General features: G+C 61.6%; 2 protein-coding genes across 2 annotated transcripts; one reads left to right on the top strand and one right to left on the bottom strand.

Annotated features, from left to right (window-relative positions):
• The first annotated feature begins 7,802 nt into the window (after window positions 1-7,802).
• On the top strand, window positions 7,803-10,347 carry RAX2 (retina and anterior neural fold homeobox 2). The gene is made up of 2 exons (XM_009096826.2): window positions 7,803-8,045; window positions 9,904-10,347. The coding sequence occupies exons 1-2, from the start codon at window positions 7,803-7,805 to the stop codon at window positions 10,345-10,347; spliced, it is 687 nt and encodes a 228-aa protein (XP_009095074.1).
• A 2,201-nt stretch (window positions 10,348-12,548) lies between these two features.
• LOC103821978 (mucosa-associated lymphoid tissue lymphoma translocation protein 1-like) lies at window positions 12,549-19,703 on the bottom strand. Its single transcript, XM_050986154.1, is given in 18 exon segments — window positions 12,549-13,542; window positions 13,636-13,770; window positions 13,861-14,018; window positions 14,275-14,421; window positions 14,490-14,617; window positions 15,047-15,121; window positions 15,411-15,608; window positions 15,610-15,679; window positions 15,682-15,939; window positions 16,318-16,353; window positions 16,448-16,495; window positions 16,641-16,737; window positions 16,848-17,026; window positions 17,350-17,494; window positions 17,604-17,734; window positions 18,295-18,461; window positions 18,630-18,771; window positions 19,465-19,703. Coding segments are annotated over 17 exon segments (2,355 nt in total). The 5' UTR covers window positions 18,767-18,771; window positions 19,465-19,703; the 3' UTR covers window positions 12,549-13,296.
• Between the last annotated feature and the right edge of the window lie 163 nt (window positions 19,704-19,866).

Here is a 19,866-nt window from a genome sequence, read left to right as displayed (position 1 = left end):
TCTGCAGCAGCCCTCACTGGGACCCAATGATCCCCCTGGCTACCCTTGGGGACAGCCCCGGAGCGGGTGTGGAGCATTTACTCCCGTGCTCGAGCATCCTCAGTGCGGGCAGCAGGGGCATCCCTTTGGCTGGGCCAGGGTGCCCGGCTGCCTCTTGCCCCGCCGGGGACTCTGTCCTGGGCGCTCGGCAGCAGCGCTGGCTTAAATGCGGCCGCGCCGGAAGGCCGGGGGCTGCTGAGATCACTAATACCTGCCTATTTTAGCGAGCTCTAATCTTCCTGAGTGGCCTGTCCCCGAGGACTAAGCTCACTGAACCCGCGTAAAATGTTCGGCCAGGGTTGGCCCCAGCGGCACCTCCAGCCGGAGCCGGAGCCGCCAGGAATCACGCTGTGTGTGCATGAAAGGAAGGACGCGCTGAGCCGCCTCCATCCTCCCCACGCCGCTGCCATCTGCTCCGGAAAGACTGCGGGGACGGCCCTGCCCGGGCTGCCCACGGCCGCGCTGGCCGGGCTGGGAGGGGGCGGCCGGATCCAGCGCAGGTGGGCTGGGAGCTGTCCCCGAGCTCAGCGCTGCCACCAGAGCCAGCGGGCTCAGCCGCTGCTGAGGGGCTGGAGCACACGAAGTAGGAGGGTCCCTGGATGCACGAGGTGCCCAGCTGCCCCTGGAACCCCTCCCGGTACCAGCCCAGGGACTAGTGGCTGCTGCAGCATCCCAGGGAGCGTGAGACAGGCTGGGCCTGACGCCGGGGAGCCTCGGGATGTTTGGTGGCCCCACTCTCCCTGCTGACTTCATCATCCCTGCTGTCTCTGCCATCATCCTCATCCCCGTTCACCAGCTCTTCTTCAGAATCCTCAGGAAATCTCCCTTCAGGCACAAACCCCACGTGTGGCATGGGACCGTCTGTGCCACGGCAGTCCCTCGCCGGGATCCTGACAGGGCGTTAGCAGCTGTGGCACCCAGCACAACGCTGATCCCACCCCATATCGCCACCAAGTGCCAGCTGCTGGGATGGTGGCACTGAAGTCCCCAACGAGCTCTGCCACCACCTCAGTCCTCCATCCCTGTTCCACATCAGGGTCCCATCCTGCTCTGATGGGCAGCCCTCTCCCGGTGTTCCCAGTGGGGCTGCATGGGGACTCCCAGCGCCAGCTGGGATTCGGGTCAGGACCCTCCGCCAGGTCTCCCTGGCTAATCGTCCTGCCCCCCCGCCCTCCCCATGCTGCCACCTGCCTCCCGCTCAGCACCCTTTTGGGTCACCCCTGCTGCCTCCCCGCCTGCCAAAGGCCTCTTAATGAACTAAAAAAGTGATAAATCCCCGGCCGAGCTGGTCACGTGAGGCCGGTGGCCCCCGGCCGCCCCCCGGCCCGACCCCCGCCTCGGCCCCACCGCCCCGGTAAGCTGACGCAGCGTCTCTAAGCGTTAGCAGCTTTGCGCGCTAATAGGATTAGGGAGGTTTAAAACTGTCATTTGAGTGAACTAAACCCCCTGATACTCTGCATTGCACCTTCTTAACCAATTTGCCTTCAATTAGGGTAATTGGGAAACTAGCAAAGAAGTATAGCATTAATATTTTAAAGTGATGAAGCGATTACGGGCCTTGGACAAGGAAGCAAATCAATTTGCTATCTGCTCCTAAAAGGCAATTATAATCATTTGGCAAATCAGCCTGCTGCCTCCCCCCGGGCGAGGCAACACCTCGTGGTGGCTGTGGGGCACACAGAGCGCCGGGGCCGGGCAGCTGGGCAGTCCCCTGCCCCCAAACCCGGCACCCTGGGCACCTCCCCGCACCCCCGGGCCATGGGGGGCACACTGGGGAAACCTGCCGAGGGCCATCAGTGTGGGGCACACGGCTCCTGCACTCATCACAGTGGCCAGCATGGGCATCGGGGTGAGTGGGGTCCAGTTTGCACCCCTGCCCCACAGATGGCCCCTGCCCCACACATCACCCTGCCCCACACATGGCCCCTGCCCCACAGATGGACCCTGCCCCACACATGGCCCCTGCCCCACACGTCACCCTGCCCCACACATGGCCCTGCTCCGCACATCACCCTGCCCCACACATGACCCTGCCCACACGTCACCCTGCCCCACACATGGCCCTGCTCCGCACATCACCCTGCCCACACATCACCCTGCCCACACATCACCCTGCCCCACACATGGCCCTGCCCAGGGATGTCCCCAACAGCTCCCTGCTCTCCCCTGCATTCCTGCAGTGCTGCCTGGCTCGGGGCTGTCACCCCATCCCCAGGGGCTGCATGGCCTGCCCGTGCAGGTTGTGCCATCCCTGGGGTGTGGTCTTGCCATCCCCAGGGCAGTGCCAGCCTGTCACCTGGGGTGGTAGCACACTGTTCCCAGGGTAGTGGCATGGCATCCCCAAGACAACATCACACTGTCCCCAAAGAGGTGTGAGACAGGGCAGGTGAAGCCTCACAACCCCAGTGGGGGACCTCGGGGTGGCCTCGGGGCCCACACTGGGACACAGAGAGGGCTGTAGGGTCTCGCCAAGAGCAGCTCTGGTGGGGAGGGCACAGACCCACTCCGGGGCCAGCAGCCACCTGGCACAGGGTCCAAAACCCCCATAGTGACATTTGCCATCCGAAAGGGGAAGCGTGGCAAGAACGGGAAGGGAGTGGGAGGAAGCCTAGACAGGCCCGGGGGTGGCGGCAGTTGCAGGTGGCAGGAAGATGGTTCTGGGAGAAAGTAAAAGCGAGCAAAGAAAGAAAAGGACAAAATCCACCCCACATGATGGGGGCTGTGGGCAGCACCGAGCACATCCTCCAGCACAGCCCAGGACCTCCACCATCATTCTTTGGGGCCCAGGAGCAGCAGTGGGATTGCAGAGGAGAAGAATGGTAGCCCTGCCGCTCAGCCTGGCTGCATTTGTCGCACACCCCCCTTAGGCCTGGGCCCATGGGCACCCCCCAGGGATTGTCCCCTTGGCTGGATCCCACAGCTGGTCCCCACATGGTGTTCCCATGCCTGGCCCCAGTGCTCAGTCCCATGTCCATGAGTCATCCCCAGGCCTGGTCCCATGGGCACTGTCCCATGGCTGCTTCCCACACATGGCTCTCCTGCCTGGTCCCCTGCTCTGGTCCCTGTGAGTGTTCCCTGTCTGGGCTTCATACCAGGTCCCCAAGGCTTTGCTAGGGGGCTGGTCTCTATGGCTGCTCCCTGGGCCCACAGCCAGACCCCAGAGCAGGTCCCCAGGCCGTGTCCACACCCTGGGTCCTCACACTGGACCCCATGCCTGGTCCCTATGCCTGTCCCCACACCTGTCCCCATCTCTGCTCTCCACATGGGCAGGGCTCTGCAGGCAGCATCACTGGGAGCCACAGGGCCACCCACGCTGTCACAGGGCCACCCCCAGACTTGCCGTCCCTGTCCAGGGGGGACAACACTCATCACTACAGCATTCCCATCCCAACGAGGTTTGGGGCATCTGCCCCGGATCCCATCCCTGGGGCAGAGGCTCCGCAGTCCAAGGAAATCCTGCCCCCTCCCCCTCCATCCTTTCTTCTCCGCTCCCCCTGTTTCTAATTCTTTCTCCTCGCCCGTAATGAGGGGATTACACGGCAAACTCCAGCAGGACGCCTTTGTGGGGAGACAATCCGAGTGGGGAAGGCAGTTCGGGGCTTTGTCCGCCACTGCCCCCCCGGACCCGTGCTGGGGGGACATTTAGAGCAATTACTTGTCCAGAAAGTAACTGTCAATCATTCTTAAAGGGGAAGGCCTCCAATTAATAACCTCGTCTTAATCCTTTGGACTCATTTCCAATCTGCGGTGCCTTGGTGACATCTGCAACACTAAATAAAGATTCTCCCGAGCCTTAGCACGGCGGTTCTGTGACAAATAAGAAGACTAGAGGCAACTTTGGCTGCCAAAGCTGCAAGATTGGTGAGGTTGAGCCGCTTGTTTGGTTCCCGGGAGGGACCAGCAAAGTTAAATACTCCTGGAAAAGCCGAGTTGGGCCCAGCAGGTAACGCTGTTTTTTTCCAATTCGGGACAAAGCTCTGAGGGAAGATGCTGAAGAAGGGAGTGGGTGTCCCCAGAGTGTGCCTGGGGTTGGTGTTGGGGAAAGGGCTGGCACCATTTCCGTGGGACTCAGGAGTGGGTGCGGGCACCCGCCAGTGTCAGTCGCCCTGAGTCACACAGAGCCAGGGACAGGAGCCACCCGTGCTCCGACACCCATCCCTGGCGGCTCGAGCCCAGGGAGCCAAATTCTGGCACCCAGATGGGCTTCCAAAGGCAAAGAATGGGGTCCCAGTGGAAGGTGGGACTGTCCCTGAACTGTCTCTTCCATATCCCCTGCTGACAGGGGAGGCCACCTGTCCTCACTGATGCTTTGCAGTGCTCAGGAAGTCAGGGGTTTTACCTACTTTGACCAGGGCTCAATGTAATTTCTGTTGCTTTTTTGGGTGCCTTTACAAGCAGCCATTCCATCCCCCCAGCTAGCAGCCCCCACAGGAAAGCCATGGGCTGGAGCATGGAGGAGAGGGGGGGGGAAGAACTCTCGTGTGGTATTGGGTCCTTATGGTTCCCAGCACAGTTTTGCAGCTTAAGGGCTTTAACCCGAAAATTGCTGCTAGCATGACAGAGGCTGCGGGAAGATGTCCTTTGGGAGCCAGAGTTTAGCAGTTCCCCCACCCCCAGCTCAGTGTGGCTTGTTTCCAGGCAGGATTCCCAAAACACTGGTGGCAAAGGCTTGGGAGTCCTGAGGCCAGTCCCTGGAGGATGGGGAAAATGAGGTGGTTGGTTGCTGCTGATGTCCCCCAGGCCTGATGTGTCATGCCCCCCCCCCCGTTACCCACTCAGGGACATTCTGTGCCCCCCAGCCAGGCCGAGGCAGATTGAGGCAGGGGTCCTGCCCTGGCCCCCATCCCACAGGGTCCGAGTGCCACCCTGCTGCTGGGTCACTGCTTCTCTGCTGCTCTTGGCTCATCTGTGCTTGTAGGTTGGGGTTTGCTGCTCCCTGGGAAGTTTTTGCCCCCTTTGCTTTCTGATGGGATCGGAAGGTGAACCATGGGGCTCCATCTCCGCACCTTCACCCTGTCCCCCAGCACTGCCCCTCTTCTTCTCCCACTTGGCCCATCTTATCCCAGTCCCTCCCAGCCTCTCTCAGTCATCCCCCCAGTGCCCATCTCACCCATTCCCATTGCCCCAGCTCCTTCCAGTTCCCCCTCTAGCTCTGGCTCCCCCATTGCTCCATGGGACCATGGGACATGGCTGGGCAGGGCAGATGGGGATCCTGAGGGGGTGCTGGGTCCCCTGGGGGTCTCCATGCCCCAGGAGGGTGCTCTAGGTGCTCAGCCCTCCTCTCTCCTCTCCTTGCAGGTGTGGAGCTGCGCAAATGAGAAGCAGGTAAGTGAGAGCAGGATGTCAATAGGGGACCCCATCCCTTCCCTGTGTCCCCAACCCCAGATGCTGTGATGCTCACACAGCGACCACAGGGCTCCTGGTCCCCCAGCCCCCCCCGCACCCCCCCCCCCCCACTGCCTTGGGGTACCCCAGGGTGCAGCACCCAACACCCCTGCCCTGACTTGTGGCTCCCCTGAGGCACCCTGAGACTGCTGGGCTGGACTCAGAGCCCCTGGGGCTACAGACACCCCGCCAGGGGCTGTGGGGCATTGGGGTGGCCTCTAGCTCCCAAAAGCACACACAACCTGCTGCACTCCCTGCACACACACCCTGTGCTGCACTCCTTGCACACACAGCACTGCATGTGCACAGCCCCTCTGGGAGTACAGCACCCCCTGGGTGTGCAACACACGTTGCAGACACTGCTGACACTGCAGGCAGTGCAGACACTGCACACCCTGCACACACAGCCCCTGGGAAGCACTGCTTGCACTGGACACACTGCCCACATCACATACCCACAGCACAAGCACTGAGCACACCACAGCAGCACCAGGCACACGCTGCTCGTGTTGGCTGCACTGCACAGACACAGCACATGCTGGGCAGACACTGCACATTGCCACACACTGCACACACTGCATGTGCTGCAATGCATGGTGTGTGCCACAGGCTCTGCACATGCCTCTGCTGCCTATGCCATGTGCACTGCACATGCTGCACACACTGCACACCCTGCACACCCTGCACATGCTGCACACGCTGCACACCCTGCACACCCTGCACATGCTGCACACGCTGTACACTGGGTGCCCACAGCTCCTGTGCCCACAGGCTGTGCATGCCCACACATATTGTGCTCCCTGCATATCCATGGTGCTATGCACACCCTGCATGACCACTGTGCACACACACTGTGCCCTGCATGCAGCAGTGCAGACACTGCACAGCATGTGCTGCACCCTGGCACTGCTCCCCTATCCTGCACACCCCCATCCCCACACACCCCCATCCCTTCACATCCCCATCCCGGCTCACTGCCATCTCTGCACACCCCCATCCCTGCACACCCCTATCCCCACTCACTCCCATCCCTGCAAATCCCCATCCCCACACACCTCCATTCCCACACACCCCTATCCCCACTCACTCCCATCCCCACACACCCCCATCCCCACACACCCCCATCCCCGCACACCCACATCCCTGCACACCCACATCCCTGCACACCCACATCCCCACTCACCTCTATTCCTGCACACCTCTATCCCAGCACACCCCCATCCTTGCACACTCCTATCCCTGTACACTCCCATCCCCACATATCCCCTCCCCACACACCCCCATCCCCGCTTGTGCACATCCACACCATGCACTGCTACACACCTTCCATTGCATGCCCAGCCCAGCACATCTTCCCCCCACACACCTGTGCCTCACTGGGAGCCCCCTTGAGCATGCCTGGGTCCCTGCCCAGGTACTGGCACAGCCTCAGCTGCCGCAGGCACACAGTGCACACCCCCACTGCACACAGAACACCCCTCACAGACACCCCTGTGTGTGCAGCCTGGGCAACACCCGACACCCAGCCCCTGCTCGCTGCCCTCTAGGACCCCCATTACCCCCTCCCAGCATGAACCCACTCTCCTTTTCCCTCCCCACTCCCACTGAGGCATTAGGTGAGCCTTTGCTTGCAGGTCTGGGCAATGCAGTGCCTTCCCCTTGCCCCAGGATTACAGTTTTCTGCCCCATTTCCATGTCTGCTGACATCCTCACGGTGGAAAGAGACCCTTAATCCCCTGCAAATACTGCAGGAAGATTTCAGATGCCGGATAAAAAGCTTAAAGATGAAATGTTGCGAGGGTTGAAAATGCTTATAAGCGTCACCAAAACGGTTATTAGCTGGGGGACAGCACCAGGTCACTCCCGCCCAGACTGGGGGCTGACACTGGGTCCTCCAGCATTCCAGAGTCAGCCTTCTCCATGGAAGAGGCTGGACAAGAGGAGCTGGGGAGGAAGGAGGGAATTAACCCAGGCTTGGTCCCCTCCAGGCCAGGGCAGAGAGAGATCAGGTTGGCTCTCAGTGATGGCACTTCCATAAATCCTCCATTTTAGAGGAAATCTGACTTTTAGCACCAGTGGGTTCATTGGCCCGGCAGCATCTGAGAGCAGAGCCAAGTGTGAGGCATCCCCTGGATTCTGGGTCAGTCCCCAGGACCCCGGGTCAGTCCCCGGGACTGTGGATCAGCCCCCAGGACATCACAGCCCTGGGATCCTTTGCTGTGGCAGAGAGGATTATGCCTTTGCATAACCTGTTCCTAGGGCCACCCTACCTTCCCATCCCTCCCTTTTCTTGTCCATCCATCCCTGGGCTGGGGGCACGTGCGGGACCCAAAGTACACAGGCCCCTCTGACTCTGTGGTGGCCCCGCAGGTGCCACCATGTTCCTGAATAAGTGCGAGGGGGACCTGGGTGAGCTGCGGAAGCTGGGGGACGGCGAGAGCACCCCGCCGGCCGCCACCGAGGAGGAGCAGCCCAAGAAGAAGCACCGACGGAACCGCACCACCTTCACCACGTACCAGCTGCACGAGCTGGAGCGTGCCTTCGAGAAGTCTCACTACCCCGACGTGTACAGCCGTGAGGAGCTGGCCATGAAGGTCAACCTGCCGGAGGTCCGCGTGCAGGTAGGGAGGCCAACACCCCCACACCCTGGATCTGTCCCTGAGCAGTGGCACAAGGACCCCAAGGTGCTGGAGAGCTCCTCTCAGCTCTCAACTCTAGTGCCAATGCCTCCTTCTGTGCCTCAGTTTCCCCACAGCTCAAGATGGGAGCAGCATCTCTGCAGAGCCAGCTGCTTCTGACAAAGCCAGGGAAAGGGTTTAATGGCTGAGCCTTGTTCCTCCATAGGGTCCCAGATTGACTTACAAGGTCTCAGTTGGGCACACGGGCCAGAGGCTCTGTTAGGGCACAAAGATGGTTTTAAGAAATTTTTCCCACTTCTGGTGGTGGCTGCTCCCATCTCTCCTGCTGCTCACATGGAAAAGTGGCCAAAAAACCTACCTTGGCTGATTGTGGCTCCTTCCAGGTTTTCGGGCTGGGAAAGCACAAGATCCTCATAGATTTAAGGGTTTTAAGCTTGTTGGAGCAAGGCAGTAGGGCTGGGGAGGCTTTGTTCCTTAGGCTGCAGCATGGGGTGGCTCATGGGGGGCAGCAGAGCCTGGGAAGAGCCTGGGGTCCCACCAGTCTTCTCCCCACCATGCCTGGACTGATGGGGTGAGATCAGGGAGGGAGAAAGGGTCAGGGAGCTGAATGAAACCCACTGTGGATTATAGAAGTAGCCCCCAAACAAATGAACTGAATTCCTCAGGCCTCAGCTCCAGTCAAGAAAATGCAGCCTTTTTTGTGGGGGTCTAGACAATAAAGACACCTCTGCTGAGCTCTCTGAGCAACAACCAGTTTCATAGAATCACAGAATCATTAAGGCTGGAAAAGTCCATAGACTCCAACTGCTCCCCCAGCACTGCCAAGGCCACCAATTCACGTCCCCAAGTGCCACATCCACATGCCTTAGAAGTCCTTCCAGGAATGAGGACTCCACCACTGCTCTAGGGAAGAAGTTTCCACTAATCTCCAAGCTAACCCTCCCCTAGCACAGCCTGAGGCTGTTTCCTCTTGCACTCTCCCTTGCTCCCTTGGAGCAGAGCCGACCCCCCCGTCTGCCCCCTCCTATCAGGGAGTTGTGCAGAGCCAGAAGGGCCCCCCAAGCCTCCTTTTCTCCAGACTGCGCTCTCCCAGCTTCCTCAGCTGCTCCTCATCCGACTTGTGCTCCAGCCCTTTCCCCAGCTCCGTTCTCTTCTGTGGACATGCAGTTTGCACCAGTGCAGCCCAGTGTCCACAGCAGCCATGAGCAGCCCATGGAACCCTCCCCTTTCCCACCCAGCCATTCATCTTTCCTCCCCTTTGCCTCCTGCAGCAGACCCCTGTGCCCTGTGCTGCTCTGGGGACATGGGGATCAGCACTTTAATGATCAGGTCCCATGGGGCCAGACATCCCCACTGGATTTGGGTCACCAGTCCCTGTCATTCCTGCTGAGTTTTGGCACAACTGTGGCTGTTTAACTTATGAAAGCTGTGACCAAGGGGCCGGGAAGGTCGAATAACATTGTCCCATGAACTGCTGGGAGTCTGCAGGGCCATGGTGCACGTTCCCATGGAGCAAAAGGGAATGTGTGCTTACCTCTCCCTTCCACACTTGGAGATGTCCTTGGTCTCTGGGGCTTGTGGGAGAGGTCTGGCAGAGGTGCTGCAGTTGCTGGAGCCCTGTAGGACAGCCCTTGTGGATGGGGTACCTCAAATAGGACACCCCCACCTCGAGCACTCCCCGTGGGACACCCCACATGGGATACTGCATAATGGGGCACCCTGCCTGGGGCAGAGGCATGGGGCACCCTATATGGGACACCTTGCAGGGGACACAGCATGTGGGACACACTGCAAGGGCCCAACTGGGCACAGTGAACTCACCTTGGCTCTCACCTTGCAGGTCTGGTTCCAGAACCGACGAGCCAAGTGGAGGAGGCAGGAGAAGATGGAGGCCAGTTCCATGAAGCTCCACGACACCCCTGTGCTCTCCTTCAACCGGCCCCCCATGACCCCCAACGTGGGGCCCATGAGCAACTCCCTCCCACTGGACCCATGGCTGACGTCCCCCATCTCCAGTGCCACCACAGTCCACAGCATCCCCGGCTTCATGGGAGCCCCCCAGGCCCTGCAGCCCCCCTATGCTGGGCACTCCTTCCTCAACACCCCCCCGCCAATGGCGCAGGGCATGCAGCCTATGGCCCCCGCACCCTACCAGTGCAGCACCCCCTTTGTGGACAAGTACCCGCTGGAGGAGGTGGACCAGAGGAACTCCAGCATCGCCTCGCTCCGCATGAAAGCCAAGGAGCACATTCAGACCATTGACAAGACCTGGCAGCCCATTTGATGAACGCTCCCCTCCGAGCTCCCCAGCTGCCACTCCTGCCCCGGCGCTGGCTCGGCCCCACGGCGGGCGAGGGAGGACAGGAGGTGCTCAGCAGGACCAAAGCTGGCACCAGGCAGGGATGCCAGGCTGTCTCTTCCCCACACTGACCCAGCACTGGTGGTGTCAGGGGAGCAAGTCGGGGTGTTGGCAGGGCCCCACAGCTGGGGGGGAAGCACTCCAGGAAAGCTCCTTTGCCTCTCCAAGGCACCAACATCACCTGAGGACCTGGCTGAGGCTCAGGCATCCCACTGTGCCAGTGGGCCACCCACCACACCCCAGCTAGACACCTCCTTTCTCCACACCCCCTCCCCTTTCTGTTATTATTAATTTTTTTTTAATGCTTCAGATTTAAACAAAACTGAACAGAAAGCTCTAGTTTTGTAGGGAGTACTTGGTGGGATGTTTTAGCTGCATTGGGGCACACTGCTGGTCATGCCAGGAGGTGTGCCGAGAGCACGGGTGTATTGTGAGTAAAGAGATAAGCTGGATGGCTGCTGCATGCTGGAGTCGGGGCTGCGGGGCCGCGGTCGGGCCGTGCCCTCCTTAGCACGGCGTGGCTGCCAAGCCTCTGCCAGAAAGGAGCTTTCCATGGGGGCACAGGAGCACCATCCCTGTGCACCCTCCTGCCCTGCTCCCTCGGAATGCTGTGTGCAGGGCTGGGCCAGGTCCAGGTACAGGTGACCTGGGACTGGCTTGTGCTGCTCCGTGGCTGCAACAGCTTGTCACAGGTCCCCTGCTCGACACTCCCTTGGGGGCTGTGCCCAGTGCCCCCCGCCCCAACACTCCCAGAGGCACCAGTGGCTGAGGGCTGCTGGAATTGTGCTGGGGGGAGGATGGGCAGCAGAGGGACCCGGGAGAGCCCTGGTGAGAGGAGGCGGCCGGCTGTGAGCCCTGGGCTCACCACAACAGGGTTCTTGGGGCACACCACACCTGGCTTACCCCTTGCCAGTGTTCTTTGCCAGGTGGGAGCTGGGGGGTGGTGACAAGGTGCCATGTCCTCAGGGGTCCCCAGAGCAGCTTTGCTGCTCTGTCCCATCTGCCCACCCGCTGGAGCTCGGGGCAGCAGCAGCCTCACCGATGGGAAAGGCCAGCATGGCCCCAGCACATGGCTGAGCCCAGAGTGGCTTTGAGGTGTTAAGCACAGCTGGGACAGCAAGACAGGGGGGCTTATTCCTGGGTGAGTGAGTGTCCCGGGTCCCTGGGATGCCCTGAAGTGTCCTAGGTTCCTGGGGTGCCCCAGTCCCTGGAGGAGCCGAATGAGGGACAACCCACCCCCCACCAAAGGTTTTCCCCAGAAAATCATCCCACTCCGGACCTGACAGGAGTCCCCAGCCAGGGCTGTGCTGCGGCAGCCCCATCCCCACCGCGCGCCCCTGGCCCAGACCCCGCCCAGTGCCAGCGTCCCCGCCTGCAGTGCGCCCAGCCCGGGCTCTCACCCCGATCCAAACGCCCCGGGGCCGGACTCTGACGTCTCCAGAGCCCCGGGGTCGGGCGGGTCTGGCCGGGATGCCAGCGGGCCAGGCGAGGCACTGACCCCAGCGAGACCCTTCTCCTTGTGCCCCGTCCTCCGGCTGCTGCTGCTCGTCTGTTTCGTTAGCGACAATTAAACCTTTAACAACCCATTAAACGCATAATCGATGCTCCCCGGTTCCCCGGCCCGGCTAATGGGGCGAAGCGCCCCGGCCGAGGCGAGCTCCGGCCGGCAGATAATGAAGCAACGGCTGCGGAAGTAATGGGGTTTGATCCGGGGGACGGGACGCGCTCAATGGGGGCTGCGCTTTTCACATGACATAATTGCCGAGGCTGGCGCCAGCCCGGGGCACCCCTCGGCCTCCCGAGCGCCAACAAAGGCCGGCTGGCGCTGGGAGCGGCAGCGCCGCACCCCCGGCTCGTTTGATCGGAGCCTAATTGGGGCGAAGGTGCTCCCCCGGGCCGGCCCCGCAACTGCTGCCCGAGAGCGCGGAGGGGCCCCGGCAGCAGGATGGATGCGCCGCCCCGGCTCCTTGGCGGTGGGGGTTGTGTGAATGATGGAAATGAGAATGTCGGGGTACCCGCACTTCGTACCCTCCTTCCCTCCCGCGGGTGCGCCCGGTGCTGCGCTGCACTCCCTGCAGGAACGGGCGAGGTTTCCGACCCCAACAATGCCATTTAAACGCAGGGAGGGCGCAGAAGCACCGAGCCGCCTGCCCGGATCACTTTATTGGTGCTTTCCCCGGTGGATACCCACTGGAGCCCGCCCCAGCATGTGGGAGTTTGTGTGGGAAAAATTCAAGCAAAAAGGGATTTTTTTTTCCCCCTTAGATTCCAATCCTGTCCTGAAATTGCTCACTGCCCAGATGGGGCTGGTTCCTGGGGCTGTACTGTGAGGAGTGGGTGCTGCTGGGAGCGCTGGGGGTACCAGGGGGTGCTCCCACCCCCTCGTGGCCGAGCAGGAGCCCTCCCCTGTAGGGGAGCTCCCACCCCTGTAATCTCCTCCCGCGGGATTTGCCCCCTAAGCTGCTTATTTCTCTCTATTTCTCCCAGGCCTGAATGAACCTAGCCCTGCCCTGGCACGACGCCTCGAGCCCACTGAGCTGTGGTCTCTGGCACTCTGCCCCTGCACTGTCTGGTGGTGGCCTGGCATGTGGGGCTGGCACTGCCCAGGGACGTGGGGCTGGCACTGCCCAGGGATGTGGGGGTGGCATTGCCATTCCCAGGAATGGGGGGGTGGCACTGCCATGCCAGAGACATGCACCTGGAGCCTACAGTCTCTGTTGTGCTGTGCTGTGAGACCTGCACCCCTTGGCAGAGGCCAGGATGGAGGCCAGCCTCTGTGCATGTCACCTGCACCCTGTCCATGCCCTGGCCCCCCAGCAGGACAGGCATGGTGCCAGGGAACTGCGGTGATGGGGTTGGGGCCTCACTGTCCCTCTACAGGGTGGGGCCCTCGGGGCTCAGGTTCTCCTCAGGAGTGTTGACCCATGAGCTCTCCCCTACCCCCCAGCTCCCGGGGGCAGAGGGGCAGAGGGGGCTGTGGGCTGGTGAGGGGGGGGCCACCCACTGCAGGTTGAGCTTGGCAATGAGCGGCCTCCCCACGTTGACCCGCTGCCGCTCCTCCACAAAGTCATCCATGCCCTGGTAGCGGTACTGCAGGCACACGGTGAAGGCCAGCTCCTGCTGCAGGGACACCAGCTCCATGGGCTCCTGCCCTAGCACGGCCATGGTCACGTTGTGCTCCCAACACCGGCCCCCGCTCGCTATGGCTCTTACCTGCAGCTTCTGCAAGCCACAGATCCGGCTGTAGAGGCAGCAGGAGGGGCAGCCAAGGCTCCAGACGGGTGCCAGCGGGCTGCCCAGCTCCTCTGGGCTCTCCTTATTGGTGCACTTGAGGTCCACATCCAGCTCCTGCCATGACGGCATCCACGTGAAGACCACCACAGCTTTCCCCCCGTTCCCCAGCGTTGCCCTGGTGGGGGCTTCAGCAGCTGCTCCCACCTCAGGAATATCAGTGAGCCGGGCCTCACACTTGGTGATGTCCTTGGGGGCAGCCACCACACGTGTGTAGATGATCATAATATTGGAGAACTCGGCAGCAAAGCCCAGCTGGATGGTGACACCACAGTCAAAGCAGAGGTGCCGGCTCTCCGGCAGGACTGGGGAGGGGACAGGGAGCACAGGTCTGGGACCTGCAGGGGCTCAGGGCTGGAGCTGTACCCACAGGTGAGGTGGTCGCTGGGTCACCCCAGAGCAGGGCTGCCAACAAGTTGTTGCTGTCTCCCAGCTGGTGGCTCTGTGCTGGCAGTTTCTCCTCCAGGTGGGAGGAACCCAGCAGATGTTCACAGTCTCTCTCTGCTCCTGGGGCTGTCCCCCCTCTAGATGCCAGCTTGGGACAGGGTGGCCATGACTCACCGTGAGCCTTGGCCCACTGCAGGTTCCTGGCAGAGGACTCATCCTGGCCTGGGGGGCGGATGGGGTCTGTCAGAGCCCGTCTCTCTGAGAGGTTGCTGCGGAGCTCCAGTGCCTGCCGGCCCCGTGTGATCTCCAGAGTGCCCATGTCTGCAGGGGCACAGGGCGTTGGCAGGGGCTACCAGGGGGGTCATTGTTCCCCACTGCTCCTCACTCACCCTCGGCCACCTTGTCCAGCAGCACCGTGATCTTCTCATCCTCCAGCAGCCAGCGCTTGAGGAAGGTGACGAAGATGCCATTGGAGAGCTCATCCTGGCTCAGCTCATAGGCTTCGGCATCCGCACACCTGCGGGGACAGGGCAGTGATTGGATCTGTCATGGGGTCTGGCACTCCCTGGGAACTGGCCCCCAACAGGATGACAGCCCTAAGGAAGGCAGAGCTGAGTGTCCAGCACTCTTCCTGTTCCTATCACACCATCTGGCCACTGTGCTAGGGACAGGTGAGAGCATGGCCAGATCCCAGATGCTTAAAGCATCACCAGCCCAAACCCCTGTGCTCTGGAGGAGTCTTGGAGCTTCACGGCAGCAGGTGCTGCCCAAAGACAAGCAGTGTCATGGGCACCTCCCTGCCCTGTGAGGGACTGGGGGCTGCCGCTTGCCCAACCCTTTCAGCATCAAGGGTGGACGGATGCAGCCATGGGGGTCTGAGCCCCTAAGCTAGGCAGGGAGACTCAGCCCCACTGCCTGTGCCAGGGGATGGTGGGAGGGGACCCACGTGGCATAGCCAAAGACGATGTTGGCCGTGACCTCCAGCGCCCCAACCTGCGGGATGATGTCATCATTGAGGTTCCTGCAAGAGAAGAGAAGCTGGACAGAGTGAGAACCTGTCCCCCCTCAAAACCCACCCCAAAGCACACCAGACCTTGAGGGCTGCTCTGTGTCCCTCTGCCCACCCACTACAGGGTTTGCTAGCTCACAGGGGCAGTGAAGTCTTGGGGCATTTAGACAAAGACAATGGGTTTAGATGGCACCCTGGGGGTGCCCCACTACCCGCCCCCAGGAGCCACCACCAACAGGTCTCTGTGCTGGCTCTCCCCACGCGGCAGCTGGTCCCCAGGTGGGTGGCAGGGCTGGGTCACCTCTTGCGGCACATGTCAAGCAGGAAGATGTTGAGGCCAGTGTGGCGCTGCTGCATCTCCTGCAGCACCTGTTGCACGCACAGGCAGTGCTCTGACGTGTAGGCGCTGGGCGCGTCAATGGGCACCATGAAGCTGTTGCCAAAATTTTCATAGCCATGCCCGGCATAGTAGAGCAAACCTGCTGGGGGAACAGAGGGCAGGTAACCTGGTGACATCCCCTGACCTGCCAGCACCTGCTTCTCGCCTGGCTGCACCCAAAGACTCCACCGCATAAAACCACCCAGCTCCCCCTGGGCTGGAGCTACCCTGGCGGGTGCTGTCGCACCATAGACACCCTTGTCAAGGAGGAGGAGGAACTCGTCGACGGCCATCTGCATCTCAGCCTTGCGCAGGTCCAGCAGTGACACCACCTTGAAGTTGAGCTGGCACAGGAGGGCACCAAGGGCGTGAACATCCACGATGGGCGCCTGCAGCTGCTTGTGGTACAGGTAGTGCATGTTGCCAATCAGCAGCGCCACTTTGTCCGTGGCTGCAAGGATGGGAGAGGGAGGTGTTGCTACTGAGGGGACACACCTGCTCTCCGTGCTGCCCACAGCCCACCGAGGTGACACCCAGCTCTGGCCAGCATCATGGTCCCTGGGTACCAAGGTACCCTATGGCATCCCTGCCTCACTGATCCCTGAACCCTCAGGTTATGGGTGAGGGCTAGGGCTGGGGATTTGGATTGAGGGTTAAGGTGCTGATCTGCTCTCCTAATTCAGATTGGGGCTGGGCTGCTGTTTCACTTTTCCAGTATGCTGCACCCAATGCATTCCTGGCCAAGTAAAGCCTTATGCGGTGACAGTGGTGACACCGGAAACAGTCAGAGCCCCCCAGGGCCACCAGCCCCTCCTGGGCAGGCTCTTACCATACAGCTGTCCAGGGCTGCCATGCTCTTGGGAGCCTGGGAAGAGAGAAGTGCTGTGCCATGGTCCTTCAGTGCCAGGGGAGCATGGTGGGCAGAGCAGCACAGACCTGTCCACTCTGCTCCCACCTACCTCCATCCCCCTCCTGCCAGGAGCCTCCAGAGGTGAAGAGCCGTGGGCCTGTGGCAGAGGGGATGTCAGGGACCCATTTGTATGACATCATCATCCCAGCATGGGCTGCAGTCCCCCCAAAACTATGCAGCCATGAGGGCTTTCCTGGGAACAGACCAGGCGGGGGTCACAGAGGTTTTTCTGGGGCCCTCACCAATCTCCACGTCCACCTCCTGGCTCCACACCTCGTGGAAAAGGTTGAACACATGGCAGGAGTAGCTGCCCCGCTCGGCTGTTGTCACCAGCTTCACCTGCCAGCAGAGCAGAGCAGGAGGCTGGGGCAGTGTGCCAGACCACACTGCACTGTGGCACACTGTGCCGTGCTATGCCATGCCATGCCATGTCAGAGGTCCCTCGATACCTGGAACTGGGGTGCCTGTGCCCCTTCCACGGGGCGCCGGTTCCTGAACCACTGGTACTGGGGTGGGGGGTTGCCAATGGCTCTGCACTCCAGCACCAGTGTGTCCCCCTCAGCCAGGCGGCACGGCCGCGGCTGCCGCAGGATCTGCAGCCCTGCCATGCTCGGGCAGTAGCCACTGGCTGGGGAAGGGAAGGGTGGCGAATTAGGCACCCAGCCATGGAAGCACTCTGCAGCACTGCTCCAGGCCCCAGGTTCTGCAGCCACAGCCTCTGGCACCCATGAGGCAGCAGGCATGAGGAGAGCATGTGACTCCTCTGTGGGCACCATCACCGCAGCAAGCCCAGAGACCTTCACAGCTCAGCCAGGGCCTTACATGACAAATGATACCACTCAGGACCCATCCCTGTCCTGATGGGGCAAGAGGTGCCCTGCAGGAGATATCCCAATCAGGCAAGTAGTGCCCCTTAGCTGCCAGCCCAGGGACAGAGATCTCAAGACCCACCTGAGCTGGGGCTGCTCTTCTCCACCTGCACATGAGCCCACCTAGAGAAGGTGAAGGTGGCCCCACAGTTCACCCGGCAGATGTACCACTGGCTTGCAGGAGTTGCTGTGTCGATCACCAGCTTTGGGAATGTGGCTCCAGGCACCTACAAGACAAGAGGAGGCCAAGGGAAAATGTGCTCCCTCACCCACGAGGATCCCTCATCACAGCCAGGGTGCAGGGGCCCTTCTCAATGTGGCACAGTGGGACCTCACCTCCTGCCTCCCACAGAACCACTGGTACACGAGTCCTGGCGGGCCAGTCGCACAGCAGGTCAGGGACACCTGTGTCCCCTCCGCCACCACCTGCGACTCTGGCTGCACCGTGATGCGAATCACATCCTGGACTGCGGGAGAGGAGCGACCAGCCTGGGCTGGCTGTCCCCCTTGTCCTGCACCACCCCATACCATCCAGTCCCATCCTATCTTGCCTCACCCCCACCCACCACAGATTCTCCTCTCCCAGCCCATCCCATCACATCCCACACCTCTGTCCTGTCCCAGCCATCTCATCCCACCTTGTCCCACTGGCATATTCAGTGCTATCCCATCCACACATCTCATTTTGTTTCAGTCTATCCCATCCCACTCTGCTCTATCCTATCCTACCCCATCCCATCCTACCCCATGCCATGCCATGCCATGCCATGCCATGCCATGCCATCCCATCCCATCCCTTGCCATCCCATCCCATCCCATCCCTTGCCATCCCATCCCATCAGAGCACATCCCATCCTATCTCATCCTGTTGCATCTATCCCACCCCATCCTGCCTGCCCAGCACCTCGCTACCAGAGCAAGACCCCCAACAAGAACTGCTGTTCTTCACCCCCATGCCCATTTCCTCTTGCTGAGCCCCTGCCCCCGGGGCTTCCGTGCATGCCCTGGTCCCGCTGCCCGTCCGTACCGGCAGAGCTGAGCACCCGGCAGGCCTGTTCGTGCCCCATGCGCTCCAGGCAGCCCAGCAGGTACCGGAGGGTGCAGTCGCGGTCGGCCAGGAGCTGCAGCAGGCACTGTGTGGGGCTGCCGCGGGGCTCCAGCACCTTCAGCGAGCACATCTCCAGCTCCTCAACGCTGCAAGCACCCGCAGCCGTCAGAGCCCCAGCCCCAGCCCCCTCCCTCGGGGCGGATGGGAGCCCAGCCCGGGTGGGAACAGACCCGTGCGTCCTCTCAGTCCCCGGCAGAGCTGTGCCCATGGCAACCCGGTCGGGGACAGCCCCCGGCAGGGCTCCCTCAGCCTACCTGCACCTGAAGCGTTTCTCGGCCCCGGCCAGCTCCGCCAGCTTGCGCCAGCCCCGGCCGGCGTTATCCAGCAGCTCGCACAGCCGGGCCACCACTTCCTCGCCCAACGAGCCGATGGGCATGCTCCAGTCCCCCATCGCTCCTGGGGACACCGAGGGGACGAGCTGTCAGTGGGTGACGGAGTGCCAGGCCCCGTGCCCCACCGGACTGCTCTGGGCACAGGGTGACTCAGAGGAGAGCAGCGAGATCCGTGGTGTCAGGAGCCTGAGGAGGTGCTGAGACCTGGCTGGGCAGCGCTGCTGGATCTGGCCACCGGCAGCCAGCCAGGAGTGACACACATTGCCACTCTGCGAGCTGGGTGGCGCAGGGGATTCCACTCACCCCCCAGCCTTGGGCAAGGAGCCAGGGTACTTTAGCCTGGCCCCAGGAAAGAGACCTTTGTGGAATGGGGTCCACAAACTAGAAGGAGAGGATAGCCCCCATCACCTTCCCTGTCCTTTCAGGTGCCACAGAGAATGGGGCCCCAGTACCCCTCTCCTTCTGGCAGAGGCCACAGTGGGGCAGCAGCAGCCCCCTTGCTGTCACCAGGCCTCTGCAAGGTGGTTCTGGAGCCACCATGAGGGGCCTACAGCGGGGTCAGCATAGGGTACATGGGGGTTTTGGGACTGGGACTCAGCTCAGCTTGCCCTGAATCCTGAAAAAGGTTTGTGTGACACGAACCATCTCGACGGGGCAGTTCCCTCCTCCTCCCCTCAGGTCCCTTCCCAAGAACCCACCCCCAGAAGGACTCTTGTCCCCAGGACTAAGCTGCCCAGAGCAGCTGGGTGATACTCACCCAAGCAGGGGGCTCCAAGACAGAGGACAGGGACCCAGGTGCTCCGTCTGCTCACCTGCTGCTGGATTTGGGATCTGGACACACTGGGGGTGGTGAGGGGAGGGTGAGCTGCAGGCCCAGCAGAGATGGGCACTCTCCGCAGGGTATGGTCGAGCCTTATCAGCTCTCAGGCTGTGCACTGAGCCCCGCACAGAGGAAATGAGGGTTCAGCCCAAAATCACCCCCGTGCTGCAGCACAGCACTTCTGCTTCCCTCCCTCTTCCTTCCTGTTGTGCAGCACATGGGCGCAGAGCTGCCACCCCCCGCCCACAGCCCCGGGGGAGCTGGGCACAGCCTAGCCCTGTCACAGGACACACAGCACCGGGGCCACCGCCAGGCAAGGCAGAGGCTGCACTGTCCCTT

The sequence above is a fragment of the Serinus canaria genome, chromosome 28 (assembly GCF_022539315.1).
Source record: "Serinus canaria isolate serCan28SL12 chromosome 28, serCan2020, whole genome shotgun sequence".
NCBI classification, from domain to species: domain Eukaryota; kingdom Metazoa; phylum Chordata; class Aves; order Passeriformes; family Fringillidae; genus Serinus; species Serinus canaria.
This window is presented reverse-complemented; position numbering and strand designations above follow the sequence as displayed.

Excerpts from the sequence above, each read along its gene's own strand:
- RAX2 (XM_009096826.2), top strand. The coding sequence starts at position 7,803 with ATGTTCCTGAATAAGTGCGAGGGGGACCTGGGTGAGCTGCGGAAGCTG. Across the intron at positions 8,046-9,903 it reads TGCCGGAGGTCCGCGTGCAG|GTCTGGTTCCAGAACCGACG; the intron begins GTAGGGAGGCCA and ends CTCACCTTGCAG.